Source organism: Rhipicephalus sanguineus, chromosome 4 (assembly GCF_013339695.2).
Source record: "Rhipicephalus sanguineus isolate Rsan-2018 chromosome 4, BIME_Rsan_1.4, whole genome shotgun sequence".
In the NCBI taxonomy this organism is placed as follows: domain Eukaryota; kingdom Metazoa; phylum Arthropoda; class Arachnida; order Ixodida; family Ixodidae; genus Rhipicephalus; species Rhipicephalus sanguineus.
The window spans coordinates 78,397,760-78,421,971 of NC_051179.1; the positions used below are offsets into that span (position 1 = coordinate 78,397,760).

The 24,212-nt window shown below is 45.2% G+C and overlaps 1 protein-coding gene across 1 annotated transcript in view; it reads left to right on the top strand.

Moving 5' to 3' along the window:
• Window positions 1-16,850, top strand: part of LOC119390278 (nose resistant to fluoxetine protein 6) — a 38,267-nt gene extending 21,417 nt beyond the window's left edge. The window contains exons 9-15 of the mRNA XM_037657855.2: window positions 29-194; window positions 5,403-5,485; window positions 7,129-7,251; window positions 8,681-8,801; window positions 9,614-9,803; window positions 13,087-13,229; window positions 16,446-16,850. Of these exons, the coding sequence (XP_037513783.1) occupies window positions 29-194; window positions 5,403-5,485; window positions 7,129-7,251; window positions 8,681-8,801; window positions 9,614-9,803; window positions 13,087-13,229; window positions 16,446-16,664 (1,045 nt within the window). The 3' untranslated portion in view covers window positions 16,665-16,850. The remainder of the gene's footprint in view (window positions 1-28; window positions 195-5,402; window positions 5,486-7,128; window positions 7,252-8,680; window positions 8,802-9,613; window positions 9,804-13,086; window positions 13,230-16,445) is intronic.
• Window positions 16,851-24,212: the final 7,362 nt, after the last annotated feature.

Genomic DNA, 24,212 nt, shown 5'->3' on the forward strand with positions numbered 1-24,212 from the left:
ACTTGCACTTATACTTCGATGCTTGCAGGACTGCCATCCCACTGTTCTTCATCATCATGTGCTTACACTTGATGCCGCGCTTCGTCTTCGGACCGGATACCAAGTCTTTCTTTCACAAGCTCCACGAAGATGTCGCCCATCACTGGTGGCACCTGCTCCTCATGATCAGAAATTTCGTCGAGATTACTGCTTGGGTAAGACAGGTTATGTTTTTTTTTTTTCACTGCTTGGTAGATATACAAGTGCTGTATATCAGTGCATGACTATTGGCCTCGAGGCCCACCACTGGAAACGCCGGCGCCACCGTCGGCGTGACGTGCTTGGCAGGATAACGTGGTCTCAGCGGCCGCGTCGGCTGCTTGTGGAGCACTGCCGCGTGGTTTGAAAAGGAGTTTCAAGTCCCACATGCGCGGCGATCTGTTCAAATTCGGAAGTTTTTTCTCATTTTTTACTCCATTGAAACCATTGTAATAGAGTGGCTGCCTCCGAAGGCGGCGAACATGGGGCTCTACCGCTCGGTGCCGCAGTGCCGCGCTTACGCAACGGAGCCCAGTGTCAGCCTGCATCGGTAACCTAGGGACAAGAAACTGCGTGAAGCATGGGTTGTAAAGCTAAGAACCGGCACGTAGCCAACGGCCACGAGTCTTGTGTGCAACAAGCACTTCCGCGACGAAGACTTTCGTTACTGCGTCGGGCCTGCGATGTTCGGTGAGTAGCAGACAGCGCGCACTGAGACGATGGCTCGCGCTCGCTTCCCGCCGGCAAATGATGCTTATCTGCCACAGGATGGAAAAGGCGCTACCTTTTACCACGTGCGATATCATCTCAGAACCCCCCCCGTGCGATCTCTTGATCGTCGGCCCCGTGCTCAGCGTCCACAAAATCGGCTGCAGATGCGCAACTCATTGTTTAGATACGTTGAATTAAAAAACTCACAGGGTCCCTTATGCATTCGCTAAAGATGACTACAAGGCGAAAGCCATCTTCTCTTGTCACTAGTTGTACTGATTCTCCCGCGCCCCCCTCCAAAAGCGTTCTGCACCTAACGCGGTTTTGCACGACCTCCGTGACCGATCACGGAGGCAATGCAAAGCGACAATGACGTGTGCATACGTCTTGATGTGACATGACGTTATGTGACGTCATAATGACGCTACATATTTTGGCGATCTTTGACGTCATATGGTGAAAGAGAACAGACTTTTGGGCTAGTTGGTTTGTTACGTTCATTGAAGCCATAGCGCCGATAAGACAGGGACCACAGAAACCACATATGGTGACACCATCACGCGACGATTATTTTTTACGTCACTCGTCTTGACGCCGCCGACGGTCAATCTTCCCGTTTGAAGAGGCATCTAAGGCTTTCACCTTAATAAGCTACGCGACGTTTGCTGGTGGACTAGCGAGAGTCAAATGCGGCTGTGTGCTGCATTTATGTTGGCAATAATATTTTTTCAGTCGGGCTTGCGTTCCCCTGACGCAAACACAATGTGCTAAAAAGCCCGAATGTATTTGTGCCACTCTCAAACTCACGTTGGGCCTCTCCAACCCCATGTATTTTCTTGGAGCCTCATTTATTTACGTGGGAAAGATGCGACCCTGTTGGCGTTAGACACTGCTGCCAAAATTGCTGTAGTACTCGCCAAATAATTACTATCCTGTTTTGCGACTGCTGGTTGCTGCAATAACTTCTATTTTATTCACCACTATTTCGAGTTCATGTGGGTCCTAGTTCACGGCCGACGTTTGCAGAACAAGTCCGGCAAACGTTACTGTATTTTCTTTCTTTTCCTTGGTGTTGCATGCTACTACATGCTCGGTCTCGTAGATTGCTTCTCCTTCCACCAGCAATCTCGAAGTGGTGAAGCTTTGGTCTATGAATTTGATGATGACAGAGAGCGGCAAGTTCATTGGAATGCAAAGGTATCGATAATTAAGGAGCATTAAAAAGAAGGCATTTGCTCACATTTTGAAACGAAACGAATGCACTGAACAAATAAACAGAAGCAGCGGCATTTGCCCGCTGAGAAGACCGATCAGTACGCACTGCGAGAGAACTTGTCAAATGACATTGAAACGTACACGAATTTAGACCGAAAAAAGAAAAAAACACTTAATCGTCGCGACGGCACATCACAAAGTTGCCATGCGCACCGAAGCCGTAGTTGTATAACGAAATTGTTTTTGAACTGCTCTGATAGCGTCCGCGCAACAGTAGTTGTTTGTGTACTCACAAATTCTCATATTTTTCTCATATAGTTCACAGCGCGGTGGCAAAACGCGCTGGTAGCAAAAGCGAAACCATCAGTACGAACATACAAGCAGACGCTCGTACATACAGAGGCACCGTCACTCGTCGCGAACCCATGCGATCGCTGGCTTGAGGCTTCTTTCTGTTATGCTCCGTTTGGTTATACAGGCAGTCTACTCTAACGAGATATTTCACATAGTTTGCACTCAGCGAGTGACTACCTTTCACGCAAGAGGCCGGTTCAAGGGTCTCCAACGCGGTGACCGCGTGAAGCGGGTGCTCGGTTTTCTGCAAAGAGACAGCGACTGTAGACTATCTTGTGCTTTCAGTTCGTCGAAAGTGATTATTTTGACAGTAAAGAACACAGTTCCTTTCGAAAGTACTTAGAGAAATGCCCTCGAGGGATTCCGCGAGGCGTTTTTGTAGAGCGCCGACAGCAAAACCTATGGGGAGCGCGCCGGCGGTATCCTACCTAGCACGCAATCGAGGCGCGTCCGATAGAGGGCGACTCCGTAACTCCTCGCGGCCAATAGTCTATTACAGCCTAAGAATAAATACAAGCTCCGCCTCCAAACCACGGCACACCTTTCAAAAACCTATGCATGAGGGTCGTGCAAGTTTGTTTACTTTAGAACCTGAAGTATATTGCATAATTGCTATGCTAATGTAAACAGTGTGCATATCGATAACTAAAGGTTAGTCATTCCTACCCAAAATATGGCTTTCGACTACGCAGTGATGTCAGAGTCTCTGATTGAATCTGCCAGCACGTTCAAGTTTTTTACTTAAAACCAGCGACATGAACACGTGTCTCAGACACTTCAAGGGTGATTGACGTCACGGAAAGGACCGAATGTGATTGGATGGAACGTCTATACAAATTATCTCTAGGTGGGCCAGTCATGGCTGTGGGTGGAGCTTGTACCTACTTATTCTGAGGCTGTAATGGACTGTAGTTTTATCACAACGCTGCAGGCTGTGTAATAGAGGATCGCCAGCTATACGTGATTCCAGCTTAGCCGGTGGGTCGTTCTCTCGCAAACTGTGAATAGGGCCAGAAGTTTGCGGTGGTTTTAATTTAATCTTACATATGGAGTCAGTCATTCTACCGACAACTTTAGTTCGTAATAAATACAAAGTGCGGACCGTCTACGGCGATATCGTTCAGGAATATTTGATTCTGAAGCAAAGAAACGATGGCGCCATCTGTGATCATTACGGCGAAAAAGAAACACACACAAAAAAACTATAAAGCATATTATTTAATTAATCTGTGACGGATGGCACCATAAACTGGTGTCACACTGTAGTGAAATCGTCTTGTTTTCAGTACTGTCTACACGTCGGCGCCTATCTCGTAGTGAGCGCGCGCGATACTTGAAATGTTGACAAGGTTCAATTATCATGAATCCCCAGTTTGCCCAATCAGCCATTTTGACAAGGTGGTATTAAATGCGAAACATTTTTTTATCATACCAGAGACATTTTGACCGTTTCTATCTATCTATCTATCTATCTATCTATCTATCTATCTATCTATCTATCTATCTATCTATCTATCTATCTATCTATCTATCTATCTATCTATCTATCTATCTATCTATCTATCTATCTATCTATCTATCTATCTATCTATCTATCTATCTATCTATCTATCTATCTATCTATCTATCTAGCGGCCTACGTCTTGGCGCTCTCGTGATCACCTCCTTAACTTGGTGCATACCACAATTCGCATAGAAGGGCAGAAGGGTATGGCGAACATGACTGGAAGGTCGCAAGGTTAGTAACATGATATGGCTGTCCAGTACGTCATAAAACCCTTTTCCCGAGTCACGTGTGGAGCATGCCCGCATACCATGACTCGTAGTACGCGGGTATGTGCCACACGTGATTCACAGTCTATACGAACCAAGGAACGGAGAGAATACACATTGAAAGTTTTATAAAACACTTTAATAATTGCAGGGTTTCACGTGCCAAAGCCGCGATATGATTGCGAGGCACGCCGTTGTGGGGGTTTCCATATTAGAATGGACCACTAGGGGTTCTTTAACATGCACGTAAAGCTAAGCACGCAGGATTTCATAAGACACTTCGTGCGGGTTAAACAAGGCACAGACACACACTTTCTTATAGTTGCGGATTTAAATGTAGCAAACAATGGCTGACAAACGTTCTGCAACGAGCCTCAACAAGCAACCGCGTGGCACAGATCGTAAATAAACGTATTGCATAAGCAGTTGCATTGACTGTTGCCTAACATCAGTTCTGGTGGTGGTGGTGATTTTCCAACTTCGAGGGCATCTTCACTGTTGGCTATCCACTTTTCTAACAATATATAGTATAAGTACTACTATCACTCAGCAAGCTATAAGTCAAGGAACATGCCAACGAACATCACTTATCCACACCATCGCGCTGTAGAGCGCAATTCGTTTAGATGAAACTGATGTCTGTAGTCAACGTGCTTGGTAAGTTCAGAATATGCGCACAACTACTCAATTTGCCAAATGGCGTTGCCACAACCCGCAACCCTTGGCTCAAGCTAAGCGTTACAGGCAGATCCCGGCAGATCCCATGCATTGTGAAAATCGATTTTATGCTCCTCGTGAAATCGATTTTTACAATTCATGGGATCTGCCGGAATTTTTTTTCAACGTACTATAAAATTTTAGCGCGAATGCCTGAGCAGTTTAGAAGATTGCTCTTCGATGCTTCCTTTTTACATTGAATGTATACATTTAGCAATGGCTTCAAAATTCACGCAAATTTTAAAAGCCGTTTATTTTCCCTGCTGTACCTCAGAGTTTGGCGCATAAAGCATTGCGCAGAAAACCTTGAAAGGCTGTGAATGTCAAGTCTGCTCAAAAATAAGGCTGCGGCAAAAGCCAGAAATATAGCTAAATGTAAAAACAAAATATATATATATTTCTATGTTGCATCGAGCATCAAATTGTGGATGGCTTCCTTTTCAGTCGTACGTAGACTTCTGAAAACGTTTTGTCTGAAAGGAAAACATGAAGAAACGCTCCGAAGTTCAGCCTATTAACGTTACTGCTTCACTGCAACAACTAGTGCCGCAGTAATATCGCTACAACGACAGGATGGTATCATCTACAGTGCGTGAACGTCTTCACTATTACAGGATGTGCTTCCTCATGTTTGGTACCTGTCCACGGATTTCCAGCTTTTTACGATATCTCTTGTGGTACTACTAGCCTTCAAAAGGTGAGTCATACACATCTGCACCATGAGCTATTTACCGCAGTAAAAGCAATGCATGAGCTGACAAGTGTATTCATTGAGATAGTAGGCGCTGGTCTGGCCCTTCAACGAACGTTGGCATGAAATGTTTCAAATTTCATGAAATGAATATCCCCAATATCCTGAAAGTTATAAAATACACCGCAAAAGCGTCAAGGCTCTATGCGGAATCAACAATAGCTTTTCCACGAACCAGCATCCATGTCACTTTCTACAATGTGTGTGTACTATGACGTCTTTGCGGAAAAAGGTGATCACGATGAAACAAAACATCGTTGCGTTTTGGAACTCGCTCCTCACGCTTCTACGCTGTTATACTAGTACATCCCATTCACGCAACGCGTTGCAGCGCAACGCACGGCCGATCAAGACGAAGCAGGTGTCACTAACACATCGGTACACTTACTCTCAAATCACGCGTGACAACCTCCAATGAGTGGCGCCAAGATCTATTCATTTTCTAAAAAATCAAACCATAACCTTGGTTCCATAAGATATTTTGCATAGAGTGTTAATTTAAGGCACCATTGATGCTTCCTAGTAGTGCTTTAGGGCTGGAGCTTCGAAGTTGAAGACGTGCTCTAGCGCAAAAAAAAAGGAGAAGACTCAATTGTTCTGTCAGTGTTATAAGTAACTTCATTTTGGAGTATGAGCGCATTCCGCAATCGACTACGTTCACTCTGCAGATGAAACGTTCTCTGTAAGGGACTAGATGTACCACCTGAACAAGGCAGATGAATTTTAAAAACAGTGATCAACCTTGGCAGAACAAGTTGTTCTCAAAAATAGAGACCTTTTCTTTCATTGTAGTTGGCTATGAAAGATTCATGAATATGGAAGATGATACAAACACGTGTGGATTAGATGAGCCACTTAATATGAATAAAGAAAGCCAGCGTTGCAAAAAATAGAATTGGTAGCTGACATTAATAGTGAAAGACTGAAATAAGCAATGGACTCATTGCTCTTCTGTAGTTTTGTCGCTGTTAACCCTGTGTTTCTAGCAGCACTGTTTTTTTTTTTTCGTAACACTTCGAACAATCAATTAAAGGCAAAATGCAGAAAAAGCGACTTTACCAGAGCTCTGCGATCAAAATATGCCTAAATGAAAGAGAGGCATTTGTTCGAGGCGCCCGCTTCTTTATTACACATAAGCGAATGAATCCAACAGACATTTCAGTCAAGGAAAGCATAGGAGGCATCATTTGTTGTCTTTAACTGTGGTGTAATAATGATGAGGTACAGTGAATTGAATCAAAGTGGACGAAGAAACAGCCTTGAAGCTGATGGGACCCGAACTCACAACGTGCGAGTTACGCGTTCGATAACGTACCATTTGAGCTACGACGGCGGGAGTTTTCATATTCATGAATCTTTGATAGCCATCCCCTTTGTTGGGTGTTTTTGTGCTTGTAATCCCTGGGTGTGCTATCCGGAACCAATCATAGCCAAGGCGGCGAGAGGGGAGCATTTTTTCTGCTCTGTGCCCATCTTTGTTCGTGCTATATTAGGAAAACCAATCCGCAGAAACTACATGCATTAAGTGTTCTACATACTTATCATCTACATTGATCTTCGTAATTGTCTTTCATATTCTCTTTGTCCAGTCGGAAAATGCTTGCCGTGGGCGCATTCCTTCTGCTGTCTCTGTTGGGCTGCGCTATTGGAACTTGGGCAGTCGCCGGTTCTGACTTGCTGCCTTTCATGATTTTTCCTGGACCAATTTTACAGTAAGTAAAGATGGGACATTTGAATAGTACAGTGGCGTGAGGCCGCAAATGCTCCACTGCCACCTAAACACTTACTGCAGTGGCGACTACAACCATCAGTTCCTCTTTTTTTTAAGGGCGTGTACGTTAAGACTAGCATTTCAATACTTGAATAGGCTGTGCGAATTATCATCCTTGAGTGCGAATCGAATACTAATTGAACAGTGCCAGAATAGAATCCAATCGAGCATGGGGTATTTTTCCGCTATTGAACAGCCGTATTTGCATTATTAAAAAATGATGTTTGCTTTGGTGGTGTTTGAAATGTCACCATACGCGGACATGGAGCATCAGAAACAAATCGGTTGACTTCGCATGGGGAACCATTCGCACGCTTCAAGGAGAGCGAATTATTATCGTACAGTCGGTAAAGTACGGCTCCTCGAGTGATGTGCCTGCTGGCACTATGCAAGCCCTCGTGCTATATGCCTACGCATAAAACATGAGTATAACAAATATTTTTGCCCCGGCCACGGCAGCCACATGAAAGAACACCCGTGTACTTGTGTTTAAAAACACGTTAAAGAACCCCAGATGGTCATCCTTAATCCGCAGCACCCGCTACGTCTTGCGTCGTAATCATGTCGTGGTTTGGGCAAGTAAAACCTCAGACATTTAATACTTTTAGTGGTTGTAGTGTAAGGCTGCTAAGACGTATCTACGCGTTGACTACATCGCTCCGCGAGCTTTTATTTGCTGGGGACGCATCTTTTAACGCCTTTGTTGCAAGTCGGCGTAATAGTTGCAAGCCACAGCACGATATACCAAGGGAATTGGATCCATTCTACAAGCAGGCGGAACCGCTTTTGTCTCAGTGTTTCAGTTGAGCTCGGGAAGCTAGGTCCAAATAAATATCTGTGTCCTTCTGCGCGCTCGTCGACTCACCCAAGCCGCGTAATTTGTGTCAGAGCAGGTAATGCTAGTTCCCGAAAAAGAAAGACAGAAAAAATTTTTGGTAAATATAAACAACGTTTCATACGGCTGTTCAGGGAAAGTTGCTGATTCCCGCCTGTGCGTGCATTTGCGGTGATGTACAGTCGCGCTCAATATGACTTGCAACATAAGAGCGCGTGGCCTCACAAACTCCAAGACCAGCCGTGGGTTCCACTATAGCCTTTGTGTCCACCACTGAACGATGTCATGTCACTTGGGTATGATCCCAAATGCGGAAATGAGGGAAGTTATGCACAATCTCTGAGCTCCTGAGGCGACGCGCTCTCGTGTTGCAAGTCATATTGAGCGCGACTGTACATTTGGTGTCAGGTAGAACGGCATAGAAAGAGGACCGAACAGCTGTACGGCATAGGGTCTGCTCATTGCTCAACTGCTCCACGCAGAAGTCATTTTTGCTAAAATTACAGACGAATTTTCTTTTTTCACTTTCTCGCAGGGTCATGTCCAAAACTGTCAACGAATACTACATGAGGCCGTACTACCATGCTGTGTGCTACTTCGGCGGATGCATAGCATACCTCCTCATAGAAGACTTCAGGCAGCGAAAAATTAACAAGGTACTACTCGACGAAGCATCGAACGAGTTTTACAATCAATCATTTTGGCATTACCCGTTACACACTGCCTATTATAACGTATGGAGGAAGACTGATGTATTGCGTGGATGTAATGCGTGGTATTGATACACCGCATTCTGTTGCGAATATTGTCTGAAAAAGTAGGAGTTAGTATAGCTGCTAGCACGTGCCTTCAGCTATTGTTGATTCTTAGAAAATAAAATAATTCATACGTAAAAAAGGAGGCATCGATTAGTCAGCGTAATGTTAACACTTGGTCCAAACCTATTTTATCCACCCTACTTGAGTATCGAGGCCTATTTATCACGTTAATTAAAATTACAAGAACACACGCTTATCACGAAGGACAATTGTGGATACAGCTTTCGAAAAAATGGACTGAAGTACTTATCCGCTGCTATTTTTCGTCTTTTTTTTTCCAAGGCTAGCTGCCGCAATCTAAGCAGAACTTTGCTCGCCTTGGTAAACATTGCCCTGCCACGGTGGTGTAGTGGTTACGGCACTCGACTGCTGACCCGAAGGTCGCGGGATCGAATCCCGGCCGCGGCGGCTGCATTTTCGATAGAGGCGAAAATGTTTGAGGCCCGTGTACTTAGATTTAGCTGCACGTTAAAGAACCACAGGTAGTCTAAATTTCCGGAGCCCTCCACTACGGCGTCTCTCATAATCATATCGTGGTTTTGGACGTTAAACCCCAGATATTATTATTATTATTATTATTGGTAAAGATTTCAATGATGAACAAGCTACAGTTATGATTATTTAGCCAACTAATCATGGTTTCTTTTCAGACTGTTCAGGTGATAGGCTGGTGTATGTCGATAACCTGCGCCCTGCTATGCGTATTCGTGAAGCTAGCCTGGTACAGAAGCCCGAATCCAACGTCGGAAGCAGTAAAGCTGCTTGCAGCATTTCTTGATCGAATGCTTTGGGCACTGTCGCTCACTTGGATCACGTTGGCATGCTCTTCTGGACGAGGCGGTAAGGCTTCTCAAACACTGTCCCCTTCAGCTGTTATGATCCCTGACACTTTGTTGACCATTTTACGACACTCTCCAATCATCAGTGGGCTTGGAGCGCAGTATAGGTCACTACCACTTATTTTAGAACTTGTAGCCTGTGATCATTTTATTATCGAACCCCACAGACTATTATTTCCTGATATGGTGAACTTTTGATTTCGTAGAATAACATGCAAAGATTGAATCTCTGTAAAAAAACGCCAGACCTGCGCGGAAAGCGCAGCACAGTCACAGCGAAAGCTCGAAGAGCGGCATTTCTAGAGCCCGTTATAAACTCTCTTGTGGCTACTAATACAAGTACACTAGCAACGTACCCACTGCGCCACAAATCATAATTTTTGTGAAGTTGGGAAGCACCCACCACGGCATTACTCGTCATTCTGTGGAGAAGCGAGGTACCAAATGTGCAGTTTCTTGATGCGACGGCTGATGAGGATGAAGAATTATGACAGCCTTTTGTAATGGGTTGGAAGCTTTAAAGGACCCACCAGTTACGTAATTCAAATTGTGTGACGCCCGGTCGTTATTTCACTCTCCCACCACGCTTTACACCATACGCTAACGTGAGAAAGAGATAGAGAGAGGGAACTAACTTTATTGAGACCCTGAGGAAACGGACCGTGAGAGTCTTATGGGTTTCTTTAGCAACCAACAGAAGTGCTCTTGCGAGGAACCCACTACGCTATAAATGATAATTTTTGTGAAGTAGGAGAGCAGCCACTATGCAAATTTTCGTCATTCTGCGGAGAACCGTGGTACCTGCTAAACACCTGTAAGGCATTATGTGCACTTTGTTGATGCATGTGGCTGATGACGATGAAGAATTATGGAAGAGCCTTTTGTAATGGGTTGGAAGCATTCAACAAATCACTCGTTGCGCAATTCGCATTGTGTGACGCCTGGTTACAGAATTCGCGTTGTGTGACGCTTGGTTGCTTTTTTACTCTTCTACCACGCTACATTACATATGTTTTTGTGGTTCCTTCTCGACATGAAGCCTGTGTGGTTCCTTCTCGACATGAAGCCTGTATACGGTCTTTTTGCAGAGCAGTTTCAAGCTTTGGCATGGCTCTGAGGTAGAACACTGGGCTCCCATGCAGAGGGCCCAGGTTCAAACCTCATTCCATCCTGGAATTTTTTTTTCTTATTTCGAGCTATAGTGGTCACGGACACCGGCGGTGGCTGAGGCGGCGGCGGCGGCGGACAACTATGGTGCCAAAAACGGACCTTGTTGTGATCTCATAACAGCTTCCGCTGTAAAATATTACGTGATCCGCATCGCCATAGTCTTACTGATATGCGATATTCAGTTATGAGGCGGAGAACACATCTACTGAGGCATTCCGTAAACTGTTATGACAGTTGTGGACCGCATACTTTATTTATATATGGAGCCGCTGTGGTGCCATAGCGGTTACGGTGCTCAGCTGCTGTCCCGAAAGACGCAGGTTCGATTCTGTTCATGGCGTTCGCATTTCAGTGGAGGCCAAATGGTTGAGGTCTGCGTACTGTGCTACGATAGTGCACCTTAAGGAACCCCAGGTGGTTGAAATTGCCCGGAGCCCTCCACTACGCCACCTCTCATAGCCCGAGTCACTTTGGGACGTTCAACCCCATAAACCAACCAAACTTTGGTAGCACGTCATCTATATGTGTTTGCTAGCTTGTTTACTGTAGGCGCCGTCCTGTCGGCCATTGACACATCAATGACCGGCCAATCGCTCCCAGGAGAGCGCTATCACACCTTTGTTATCATTTCAAAACGACAAAGTAATGCAAGGAAATTTTTTGAGAAGCCTTGCACGCAATTTGTGCGCATGCAAGCAATTGCTGTCGAGGGCGCCTTGGCACGCTCATAACTATGACAGCGGATGTGGGCAGACGCAAACTCACAAGAATTACATGCAAACTTCTTTCTGTTCTAGGAGGCTGGGCTGTTTACTGCTTGAACAGGGCCGGAATAATGAAATCACTTCATTTTAATATAATTTTCACTCGCACTTGTTTAATAGTCAGAGCAGTGCTCAGCGTGCATTACCAGCGGGTTAGTTTTACCGCAAACGTTGCATGGTAAGGAAATGAATATTGTCACGGGGTCGTGAAGTCGACAAAGACAGCAGTCATCGTGTTCAAGCTGAAACTCTTTATTTGGCCGAACTTGTGGCCGTGAAATGAAAACTCAAGCTACAGCAATACACGCTGTACACTGATATCGGCGAACAGGGCGTCGGCCGTCGATAAACTGACAAGCGGGGAAGCGCGTCGGCATTTATGCATGTACCGTCGAATATTCCAGCGTTATCGCTGGTTGTCGCGCAAGCTCTAGAATAAGCTCGAGTGTTCGCGTCCTGCGCGCAATCTTAACAAAACGATCTACAATAATCGCGAAACTTCTCGAACAATGAGGCGCGGTTTGCGCTGAGCGTTGTCTGGCAGTCTTTGTGGGCAAAAACCGAATACAGCAAAAGTGATAATAAGAAACGCACATGGTAATATAATAGAGTAAACGCGTCGATGTATTATATGCAAAGTTCCACAAACAGACGTGATCCGCTTAATTATTTTAACTATAGTTGGTCATCACCATTCACGTCATCAACAATGCCGCTGGCCATCATGACGCTGACCTTGAAAAACAAAAACTCAGGTGAACTCCTAAGCTACGGTGATGGTGGTGATGATGATGATACTGGTGGCTTTGGCCTTCGAATCGTCGTATGCGGATGCATAGGGGACCTTGATAATTTTTCAATTAAGGATGAAAGAATATCAACGTGATGACAACGAAGCGAAAGCCGAAGCCATGGTAATGCATCCTTCCCGAACGTTTGAATCACCGTTTGAATCCCGAATCAGTCAAGTATTAGACACCTTGGTATTTGGAAGTGGTACGGTCTAGTAGACGACGCCTTAGAATCTGTCGTCTATCAGTATATACGCATTGAAGTCAGTTCACTGATATCTCAAACCACTCTGCAGCAGTGAAGGCTGTCTTATAACTTTCTTTTTAAACACCCGCCTGACTGAATAATATAGGAAGGAGATTATGGTCAGGATCTATAAATTTCAAAGGTACGTGCAGAGTGGGCCGAGTAGCTTGAGATCACACGCAGTGCTTTCGCGTAAGTAAAAGAGAATTGTGAAAACGCAAACAACGGCAAAGGGAGATAATAAGTGCATGAATCACTCTTATAAAGAAATATAATGCTGCACATTGACAAATGCTACTGAATTTCTTGCAGGGTTCGTAAGCAAGTTCCTGTCGTGGAATGCATTTGTACCGCTGAGCAAGCTCTCTTTTGGAGTTTACCTGATACACTTGCCTTTCATCGAGCTTTACCTCCATGCTTCGAGGGAGCGGATATTCTGGTCAAAATTTAACATGGTAAGTTCATTTACACGCACATTGGTCTTGAGATGCATCTCGTTGAATACACCGTACATCACTGCAAATTGTATGTATTTTGACCCGGGGTGGAGCCAGCACTACACGCTCATCAACATCAGGCACTAATAGACAGCCCCCTAGCAGTGACGTAGGTCATTTGGTCAGATTTCCCGCTTTTTTAAATGCAGGTATTTGTTGGGATTCCTTTCTTTGTGCTGCAAAATAGACGTCAACTCTTTAACAACTCAGAAGGGCCTTCAGAAAAGAATTAGGGGTTATTTGATTCGTATGGTGTAAAAACGAAGTCGGGAGAACGACTGCTCAGCTTTCACGGCGGGCATGTTCGAAGCGCGTTGTAAAGCGTACTAATTACGATGCAACATTAAACACTTTATCATGAAATGCAGTTTTCATGAAATGCAGATTTACTTCATATGACCGTACGACTACATTGATAGACATCAGCAATGTTGCTTGACTGTCGAGTGTTTCATAAGCAGAAAGCACGACCGTGTGAACAAACTCATTTTAAGTGCTTAGCCCTTTAGGGCTCCAGCTTGTCATCCGTCCACCGTCTCATGTCGCATGGTCACTCAGTGGTCAATGCAGGCCTAACACAAGGCTAACAATGCTCAAAATAAGCGCAGAATAAACTTCCAAGGTCTAAAATAATATACGCTTCAGAAGTAACCACGAATTAATTGCAATAATTTACCTGAAATCACGAAAAGTGCTTCTGAAAGATCCAGCTGAAACCCGCGCCGCTCCAGAGCCACCGACTCTGCAAGCACGTGATCGCCAAAGGAATCGCTGGGTTGCCCTTGCTATGCACTTCTTCAGGCTTCACGGTATTGGAGCTGCATTAAAGGCAAGATTTAGAACTGCACCAAGACCTACACAAGAATGACACTAGCGTAGATTTTGCGCGGGATTTAGAAGTACACCAGGTCCTACACAAAAGCGACATTTTCTTTTTTTTACAAAAGAGTGACGTTGTGTGAGGTTTTTGACATGAAATTTTAACAGCCTTTATCTATTGAGTTTCAGTAGTCTCATAATTTGCTTTTTTATTCAATCATTTGACATATTATCCTTGCTCTTACTAAATATTTTTGAGCATGCAAAGGTTCTCCTTAGTTTTTCACTTAGACCTGAATTGTCATGTGTATTAGCGCTATTACCTTAGGAAAAGGTGTGTAGTGATTTCATATATTTCGTTATATCACATTGCTTCCTGGGACACTTTATTATTCGTTAATATGGGCAGAATGCTACAAGTTTCAACTTTATCTGTGGTCGAATAAATTGCAGTGAAAGCAAGTGTTGTTCGTCGTTTGTGTGGGGCATCTTATTTTATTACGAATAATATGTTATTAAAATAGTTTACGAAAAGTGCCAAAGTTTTCATTATATCCGAACACAGAAAGAAACGATAAGTTAAACAATATTTCACTCATACTGACAACAGCTGATACATGCAAAACGTTTTTTTATCTTTTTGTGCTGTATATGAGACGACTGCCACAGAGTGAAGCTGTCTACGAAAGCGCGCGACAGAATAGAGTGCCCTGAGGATTTAGTTTATATCACCCAAGTTTTCCATATTGAATTGACCCACAGAAATATGCGTTGTAGCGCTCTCTAACAGTGCTGCCATTACTTTCACTAGTAAATTTTATTGCAGAAGCGTATGTAGGTTTTTATATCCTGTGATTACCGACCAAAATTATCTGTTCCTAATCAAACAGTATCACTGGAATGTACGATTACTTTTTGTATAATAAACTTGTTGCTATCAGTCTTTCACTTTTTAGGGTATGAGATATCGCGGAGGAGTCATGCTCTTAGCCGCTTACAATTTATGATGCTTAGAATAATCGGGCTATAAAATAAAATGGTTGTCTGTGCCGAAGGAGCAGCGCTGCGGACATTATGTTATGACTGTTGTGTTTGCCCCATAGATTTAGTGCAGAATCTAGATGAAAAGATCGACCGGAAGAGCGCCGACCACAAGGACAATGCGATTACACTACAACTGTCGTTGTTGTCAGTTCAATTATTTACAGAATGGCTAAAATTCGCGCTATGCAACGCTACTAATACTGGCAATATAAATAAAACACGGGCATCTTTATGCGTGAGAGACGTGCGAACAGCCTTTGTAGTTTATTTGGAATACATTGAGGAAAGATTCAAGGCTATTGAGGTAATTTCAGGAAATTTACTGCGCGCAGGACTCGTGGCACAGGAAAGTATGTTTGGACGCGCTTTCGCTAGATGGCGCCACTACATCCTCTTGAGTTCGAGATGGCGGCCGGTCACGCGCCTTGTGAATACGTCGTCGCCTGCGCTTTTTATTGAGACGTGCTTACAACACTATTTTACGCGGCCTCACATTCATTAACTCCGATGAAAAGTGAATACTACCTTGCAAGCGTCTCGCAAGCGTTTGAGGAGTCGGCAAATTTCGCAGGGTAGTGTAATAGCGGCTTTGGTGGCTCCGTTGTTGTCGGATATTCTAAGGTAGGGGCCCTGTGGGGAGCGTTCACCTTTAGGGGGTGTACTAACTCTATGGTTTGGCCGAACGAGTCCAACCTCCAGCAGTTCACATGCGTCCTGTTTTAACCTCTTCTAGACGGTTGTCGGCTATGAACTTATGAATCCAAACAGGGTGCTCAGGAGAGGGAAATCTTACTTTGCACACTATGCGTGGCCATAACGCGATACCCCTGCAGCATGCCGCCGTTTCCGACTTATGAAAAAAGAAAAGAAAAGAAACTCTGAGCATGTCGGTGCCTCAGAGGAGGGTGGGCGCTTGAAAAAAAAACGTATGCAGCCGTATTTATTGACGTGCATCAATTTAAATCACCATATTTTCAATATTTAATGTTTTGTATACTGCCGTCAAATAAGAAAAACGGTTCCCCTACCAAGTCCGAGTTTTGGTGAGAAAAAATAGCGCCATGAGAACATTGTTTTGTGTTAGAAACCAGATTTGTGATTTTTAAGCTGTTCTTCAAATCTCAACTGCGGTAAACAAGTAGCGTGAGGGTAACTTCGGATATTCTTAGCTCAAATAAACATATTTTCAACACCAGCTGTAACGTTTAAGTAGGCCGAAAATACAGGTCATAAGAAAAGTAACTATTCTTGCAAAACCTGCAATATATATTACGCACTTTGACGTTCCTGCCCTTTTTCTCCCTCTTCCAGTTCACGTTATTATTTGCATTTATTGTGTGGTGCTACCTGCTGGCCTATCTGGCATTCCTGGCGTGCGAAGCTCCGACGGGTGCTCTGGACAAGTTCATTTTCACTAGACTCATCGGAGGAGGCGGAAATGCCAGGAAGCAGGAACATCGAACGCAACAAAATGGCGGCGACGTGAAGCCGCAAATCAAGATTGACGACAGTGTGTTTTCGCGTTGTTAAGGTAGCAGCCAACTGAAAGGTGCGGGAGCCGTCCGGCTTTCTTGTGGCGTCGACTGTGGACTTTCGGAACGCTCAGTGGAAGCATCTCATGGCAGAGGAAGTGCATCTGTGTTGTAGACAATACCGCCTAGTGAATGCAGTGATGATGTACTTTTTTTTCGTAAACGAGACAGCTGTTTACAGTCAGTTAAGAGGCTAAACAGCATCCCCTCCCCCCCTCCCCACTTCTGCCAACACGAATTTCATTACTCGAACGGATGTCGCATGCTGAAAACGGCTTAAATTAACAGCTGCCACATTCGATTCGACGAATGTTTATCACGTCACACAGAGTAAGAAAGACTTAAAGTTAACGATGGCCAAAAGCGCTGTTTGACCATCGCTGACCCTTGCACCATAAGACACCACATGTTATCATCAGCGTTAACGGCAGCAGGAAACAGAATGTTAATTGAAAAAGCCAATAGGTCACAGAAATAGCGTGAACAGTTGGTAATGAAGTTTTACTTTAAAAACTCTGTGTTTACACAGAGTTGTTTCGGAAGCTTCATCTCGCTAACGATCTTCGGTGGGCAAATTTCTTTACTCAGTAAAGAGATCGGAAATTTTTTGCAAGACGCACCACGGTTTTATAAAGCTTCTACGCGTAAGTTTCCACACCTCGGAGTTACGCAAAATAAGGCACTCTTGCTTACTTCGATCGGTGCAGTTTACGAAACTGTGATATCATTTTACATTGATGTGTTACATAATCGTATATGTGTATGATGTGTATTTTTTTGTTGTATTGCGTTTTTCGACAGTCTTATTAAAGCCAAAATAAAAGCACGTATTATGTTGTCCTTCTTGTTGCCCAAGAACCCTTCTTTTAATAAAATTGGAGCAAAAGATGACGATGAAACTGGGGCTTTCTGTCTACGTAGCCCAGGGGACAACAATGACGACAAGGACGAATAGCTCTGCCTGCATTCACCGTTATTTTCTTGTCTTCTTACTCATTAGAACGGTTCAAGAAGTAGACTACTGCAAAAGGTGCCTTCCGTATCTGAGGCGGACAGGTGCTGGGCAACCCGCGGCCTCGAAAGGTGCAAGAATGACTCAAGCTGGCACCAACGAGAGCTCCGCTTTGACATCCCAAAGAGTGAGGCCGGGTCAGAAGCACCAGCTGGTTTGCACTAACATACTTGACAGCAAGCGCCAAGACACTGGGCTTTCTGAGGGAATTCTGAGCAGACGCTGGGGATTCTGAGGACCAGCCAGCCATTATCGGCGATCAAAAAGAGGCGAACCGCACAGACTTTCGAATTGTGTGCTATTGTAGACAGGGCGATGGACATTCCAGTGTTAACCGCTGCAGCATCGGAAGGAGCTGACTTAAGGCAAGTGAACCCTACTCTCCTATACGCTAAGAATTGAAGCAATTCTCGCTGTAGCCGAACTCCAATCAAAAGCCATTTCAGAGCACAGGGAGCGTGCTTCTAGAGAGCGAAACTAATGGCGGTGTGGCCATGTCGGCCCATGTCCTGCAGAGGTTTATGAAGAACACATACACTGTTGTAGGAGTCCCAAAATGGCACACGAATGAGGAACTTCTCACATATCTGACAGCTGAGGTTGTATTTCATGTAATAAGAACAGGGGCGCGGCCAGGGGAAGAGGTGGGGGGGTTCTACCCCCCCCTCCCCCCGAAATTTTTCAGTTTTGCTTGCGTATATATATACGCACACATACAAACGCACGCACGAACATACAATAAGTATGGTTGAACGCCCCCCTCCCCTCCGAAAAAAATTTCTGGCTACGCCCCTGAATAGGAATCACCCGTCTAGTCCATACTTGGTGATCTTAATGGGGATAAAAGCTCGCCAACTCGATCGTTCTCACATTCGCTTCAAGTTTTGAGCTGACCTCCGGGACAAGATGAACCTTGATTTTACCAGTCACGAGCTTGTCAAATTCGTTGAGACACCACTGCGCTGTTTTAAGCGCCAGCGTTTCGGACATGTGGCTCAGTACGGGTATCGGGATGAGAGGTGTAAGCAGTATGGGAGGCCTGATGACCCTGAGGCGTGTGCAAGTAAAGAAAAAAAATCTGTGTGTGCTAACAGCAGCGGCAACCAGCCCGCTTGCTATGGCCGATGGCGTGTACAGATAGCTAAGGAAAAGATGTTTGTTTAGGGTCCGAAGGACGCACAAGCACAAGATAGACGTACAGCGCACCACCACTAGGTAGTCAGGAAACCACCTAGCCCATTCCGGCGAATCAAACCAACAAAAAAAGACACTGAGCCCAAGCAAATGATTTGCGCCGCTAAAGAAACCGTTTAGAGGAGCTCAAAAAGCGCACCTATATAGCCACCCCCAAAACGACATCGAGTACTTCTTGGAAGTAATCAGCAGGAAAACTGCCAACATAGGATGAGCGCTTTGTTCACCATTCTACGCTCATAAGTCGCGAAGATCCCTGCGAGTTTTAAGAAGCATATGTTGGAACCAGTGCTGACTTTATAGGCCAACTCCGGCGATTTCTCGAGTTCAATGGATCTCAATAAAATTCGCTGGGTACGTTCCTTCGCAGGTTTCTGTCATTTATGCCAAATTACTACGCAGATTCTTCATAAATGAATTTAAGTGATTGCCCCGTCTCTCCCATCTGGCTTCCCACAATTATTGGGAACATTATGTATGCGACGTCCTCTAGGGCAAAGCGACGAAAGTGACGGAAGCGAGGTGCCACTACAACGTCTGCTGTCCACAAGGCAACGATTTTTTGTGTTTGGCGAGCACTTCGTTGGTTGGGCGTGCCAATTTCAGTTTCTTGTGGGCGTGCGTGCGATGAGTGGCAAGTGGTATATATCGTTTAGTGGGCTGCACGCGATTGCCCGTACAGTTAGCAGATACCTTTACAGTAACGAAACACTGGCAGCTAACGATTACCCTTCGTCTCGATATTAGAGCGTTTTAGCTAGCAGTGCCGGTTTACCGCACGGAACGTACGGTAATACCGCACCGGCTGAAAAGTGCACATGCGCAAACATTACTGTACGGAAACACTTTCCGTAACGTATACAGGGTTCACCTTGACCGGGGGTGCTATTCTGGACACTGTCGAATTCCGCCATATTGTCAAAATTTGTAATAGCGGCATTTAAGCTAATCAGAGAGGCCGTAGCAACCCTCTGAGCCAATCAAAGTTGAGCAATGGCGGAATTTGACAACATACCGGAATTTGACAGCGTCCAGAATAGCACCACGGGCGCATCACGCGAAAGGTCGCTCGTACTTGGCTTATCTTAAATTTCATCTACCCTATCGACCCGATGTCAAATGCCGCTATCCACAAACTTATGCATTCTTTTCATAGCAATAAAAAAGTTTTAGTTTGTCCTCAAACTTAGCGTTAGCAATTCACACGATCGGGGCAGCCACAAACCCGTGATAGGAGCGCCCGTGATAGGAGCGTCTCAGGAACATAGAAGCACCATTACTTTAGCATGGTCAATAAATCGCCGAAGTTGACCTCTAAATCGGTACTATTGTGACCAGCCTCCACATACACTTTGTGGAATAATGACAATACCTCGCCCTGCTGGTTCTGTTTGTTGATGGAAAGTGCCTTTATTTATTCCGTAGAACTATGCCAGTTTTCTGTAGCGTCTGTGTGCACTTAAAGTTTTCCTTCGAAACTACCCTATACAAATTCTAGCCTTCTCGGAAGCCGGTCTTCCGAATAGAAGGACAGTCTCAAGGTACATCAAACACGGCAATTCATGAATAGCGTCCTTTGAAAACTGAAATGCCATATTAATATACAAAAGGCGAGAAATAGCTTACGTCGCCTTACCAGTTCAGGAGCTTTCTTCCAACTCCTTGAGGACTCCGAAAACTCAGTGTACTGTTGATTAAGTTTACGATAGAAGGTATCCATGAAGGTGTTTCTAAAGTACCTTTGCATTCGTTACCCCCCTCCTAGAATAGTTCGTCATGACTATAACGCCAATCACCAACTCTGAGAGATACGATCGTTGGTTTTCGAGAAATTAAACTCGTAGCAGGCGCGGATGGTGCGGGCGTATACGTCTTTAAAAAAAGAAAAATCTGATGCTGCTTCTCGAACAGAGCGGACGTTTTCACGCACAGCGAAACTGTTCCCGCTTTTTCGTCACTGACACACTTCAGATTGATCAATATAAGGTGATCGGCAGCAAACACGCTTTTGCCTTCGACGAAACACCGCAATTAAACGCCATAATCTGCAAACTCCTGCGCAGCATTAAGCGAAAGTATGAAGAAAGTGCCACCGTGACCCTGGATATTGTAGCCATCTTTGTTTATTTCAGCAGTGTTGGAAGCACGAGCAGCGTTTTCTAGAGCGGCCAATAACACATAGAAAATCGAACTGGAACAGTATACGCTACTTCGCCGGAAGGAGGCGAGCCAAAGTCGACCGGTCAGGCAGCCTGTCATTTCCGCACGATTAAGTGGGGACACGGTCAGGAAATGAACGGAAAGATGTATTGAATAACGAAGCCTGATAGTTAGTTTAATTTATCGCGATATGTGGGGATGCAAGGGAAATGCCGGCATGAATTGAGTATCCATGAAGGGTGAATTATAAAAAAACGCGTTGAAGGCTTTTCGTACTGTCCACGAAGAGTATAAGATTACTCTATCTCTATCTCCCTCTCGAGCGTCTCGACTGGTGCATGTGTTAAACTAGCGTCTTGAGGTCTGCGTCTGTCAATGGAGTGTGGCCCGTCGATGCATCTCGTCCCGCCTTTCAGTTCGTGCTGGAACCGAAGTCGATATGTTGGCGGATCGGATTTTGCTAAGGGGTGTGCTATAATTCATCCTGAATCACTAGCTACCTTTCCCAGTAGCCTGTTAAGCGAAAGCGATCAGTTGCTTTCCGAGGAATACCACCGGCCTCTATCGCATTCTTGCGCTGCACCCTCTGATCCTACCGTTCACTCTGAAGCTCAGCCACTCACGCATTCGGCCCATCGGCATTACCGCGTCTTTCAGCCCATCTACATATTTCAACACGATTGCAAGTAGGGCAAGTTGGGTAAAAAAAAGAACGACATATGTCGCTTTAAATCCGGCAAGAACGGCATCGCTGTCCGAAACTTTCTATGCCTCAATTGTGACGTGGCGCGGGTTATGAGAAGTCCTTCTTTCTTTGGGCCAAGGCAATCATCATCGATGCTCGCCGAAGTGGCGTAGAGGCAATTGAGTTGTGTTGCATCCAAGTTTGCTGCAACAGACGACGCACTGAAACAAAACTATTACTACATCAACGTTTACTATAGGGGCGAGAGCGGTGGAGCCTTGGAAACACGTGAAGGTCGACGCGCCCTTGTTGAGCCCTCGACCGCCGGTGGCCCAGCCGTCTGCAGGTAGTAGTAGATAGAAGGGGAGTGGTTCAGCGTCGATGACTTTCGACTATGAGGCTGGTACTCATTCCTCTTTGTGTGCTGCTGTACGATACACGGAGAACGCCTACGATGACTTAGACTACCAGCAACTGTTACGTAACGCCCTGGTCTGCGGCTTCACCAGCATGCCGGTTGCTCTGAGGAGGAAGCTCCTGGGTGCGGAAATCGTGATCAAGTTTAATGCGGGTCTGCTACGCACCATGCGAGCCTTTAAATGCCGTGGACCCTGGGCGCTGAGGCGTAAGTAGTATATACAGAGAAGGCTGCACTCCCATGCTTTCACGAACTGCGCTTTAAAAACTTTAGTCCCGCATTATTATTTAGTGTTCACGGATCTCCCTGTACCTTCTGCTGTAAACAGGTTTAAAACAATGCTGAAAAAAGAAACTATCGCACCAATTGGGTCGCAGTGTAAGACTTCACGCCAGTCTTCAAACTTAGAAAAATGATTAATTGCTTGATTAGTTACACCGAGCTATAAATGCCGAGACCACTGGCTTCCACTGCGAAACCATCTAATAAGCAGTGTTTGGCCTCTCGTCATGTGTTGATGCACCTTCAGCGCCCACAATTACAGCTTTAGTGCTCCTTAACGGTGACAGAAGTGAATGGGGAAAAAACAAAGAATGACGTTCTACTCACGTAGAAAATAACAGCCGTGCCAACGGCACTGTAATTGTCTTATGTTGTACACTCAGTAACAAAAACTTAGTCAATTCAGGTAACGCTAAGGCAGACGAAAGCCTATTCTTAACGAGCGACTAACTCACTTAATTAACCATAACATTTCATTCACTCTTATTAACAGCGGAGCCATTTAAGGCGGCTGTCAGTCTGTGAGCAGCGATCAGAAACGATCATCATCGTGAACCCGATCGCGCTAGAGCTCTAGCGCTCTCTTGGTATTCATCTTTTTCGTTGTCGTCGTCTTCATCTTGTGCTTCACTCCCAGAACACGTGCGCCAATTTTCCGGCGCGGGATGCAATAAATCTGATGGACGAGGCAACGAATACCGAGACAGATGGAAAGAGAGAAAGAGAGAGAAAGAAAGAGAAATAAGGATAGAGAATGTAAGAAATTATAAGGAAACTCCCACTAAAGGGAACCATGTGGGGATGCTAAGCAACGCTGGGTGTTCACTTGTGTTTCCATTGTTGTTCCGTTTGTATGTTTCCGTGTATGTTTCGTTTGTGTGTGGAGTTGTGCATATGTTGTGTACCGCTTATGTTACCCTCCAGCTCGATGTTGCCATTGCACTTCGGCTTCGCGTTGCCTCGCAGCTTTGAGATTCGCTTGCCGGCGTTGCCGTTTACATTTAGCTTCGCGAGCGTCCAGAGCGCCGTTGCGAAGGAGAGTGCAACGGGAGCGAGCGCGCGCCGTAATATATACGAGCGCTCAGCTGTGGCAGAGAGAGAGAAACGGGAGAGAAGAAACGAGCGGAGTCAGCGCCCACGCCACCTCTTCCACCCCACCTCCTCGCGCTCACGCGAGGAAAGGGGGAGAGTTGGCGCATGCGCAGTGGGGAGCGGACGCGTGAGGGAAGGACGGACAGAGTCCCGAGCAAAAGCTGCTTCGCATCTAAAAATTGCTTCGCGAGGCGAGATTCGCACCTGCACGCCCACGATCTGAAGGCGAGCATCTTAACCACTCGGCTATCCAGGAATGCTAGCGGAGCATAGCATAGTAAGGGGGTGGGAAAGAGAACATAGGATGAGGAAGATAGGCGTGACGGTGAGGAGGAGAGAAAAAAGCAGGGGAGAGAGTAAAGCATAGCATATAAATAGAGAGAACTAGAGAGAACGAAGGCAGGAAGAGAGAGAAGGAGATGGAAAGACATAGAGAGCGAGAGAAAGACATATCAAGAAAGAGTAAGCGAGATATAGAGAGAGGGAGCGAGAAAGAAAGACATAGAAATAAACAGAGGCAAAAAAGACATATGCACAAAAAACAGAGAGAAGAGAGAAAAAGAAATACACAGAGGAAGAAAGAGAAATTTGCAAAACTTAGCAAAACATCAACCGCCAGGACCTCTACCTAGGTGACCATCAGCCCCGCTGTCTCTTTAGCGTTGTGCCTCTATTGCAAGCTACGCTAACTTTATATGCGAAG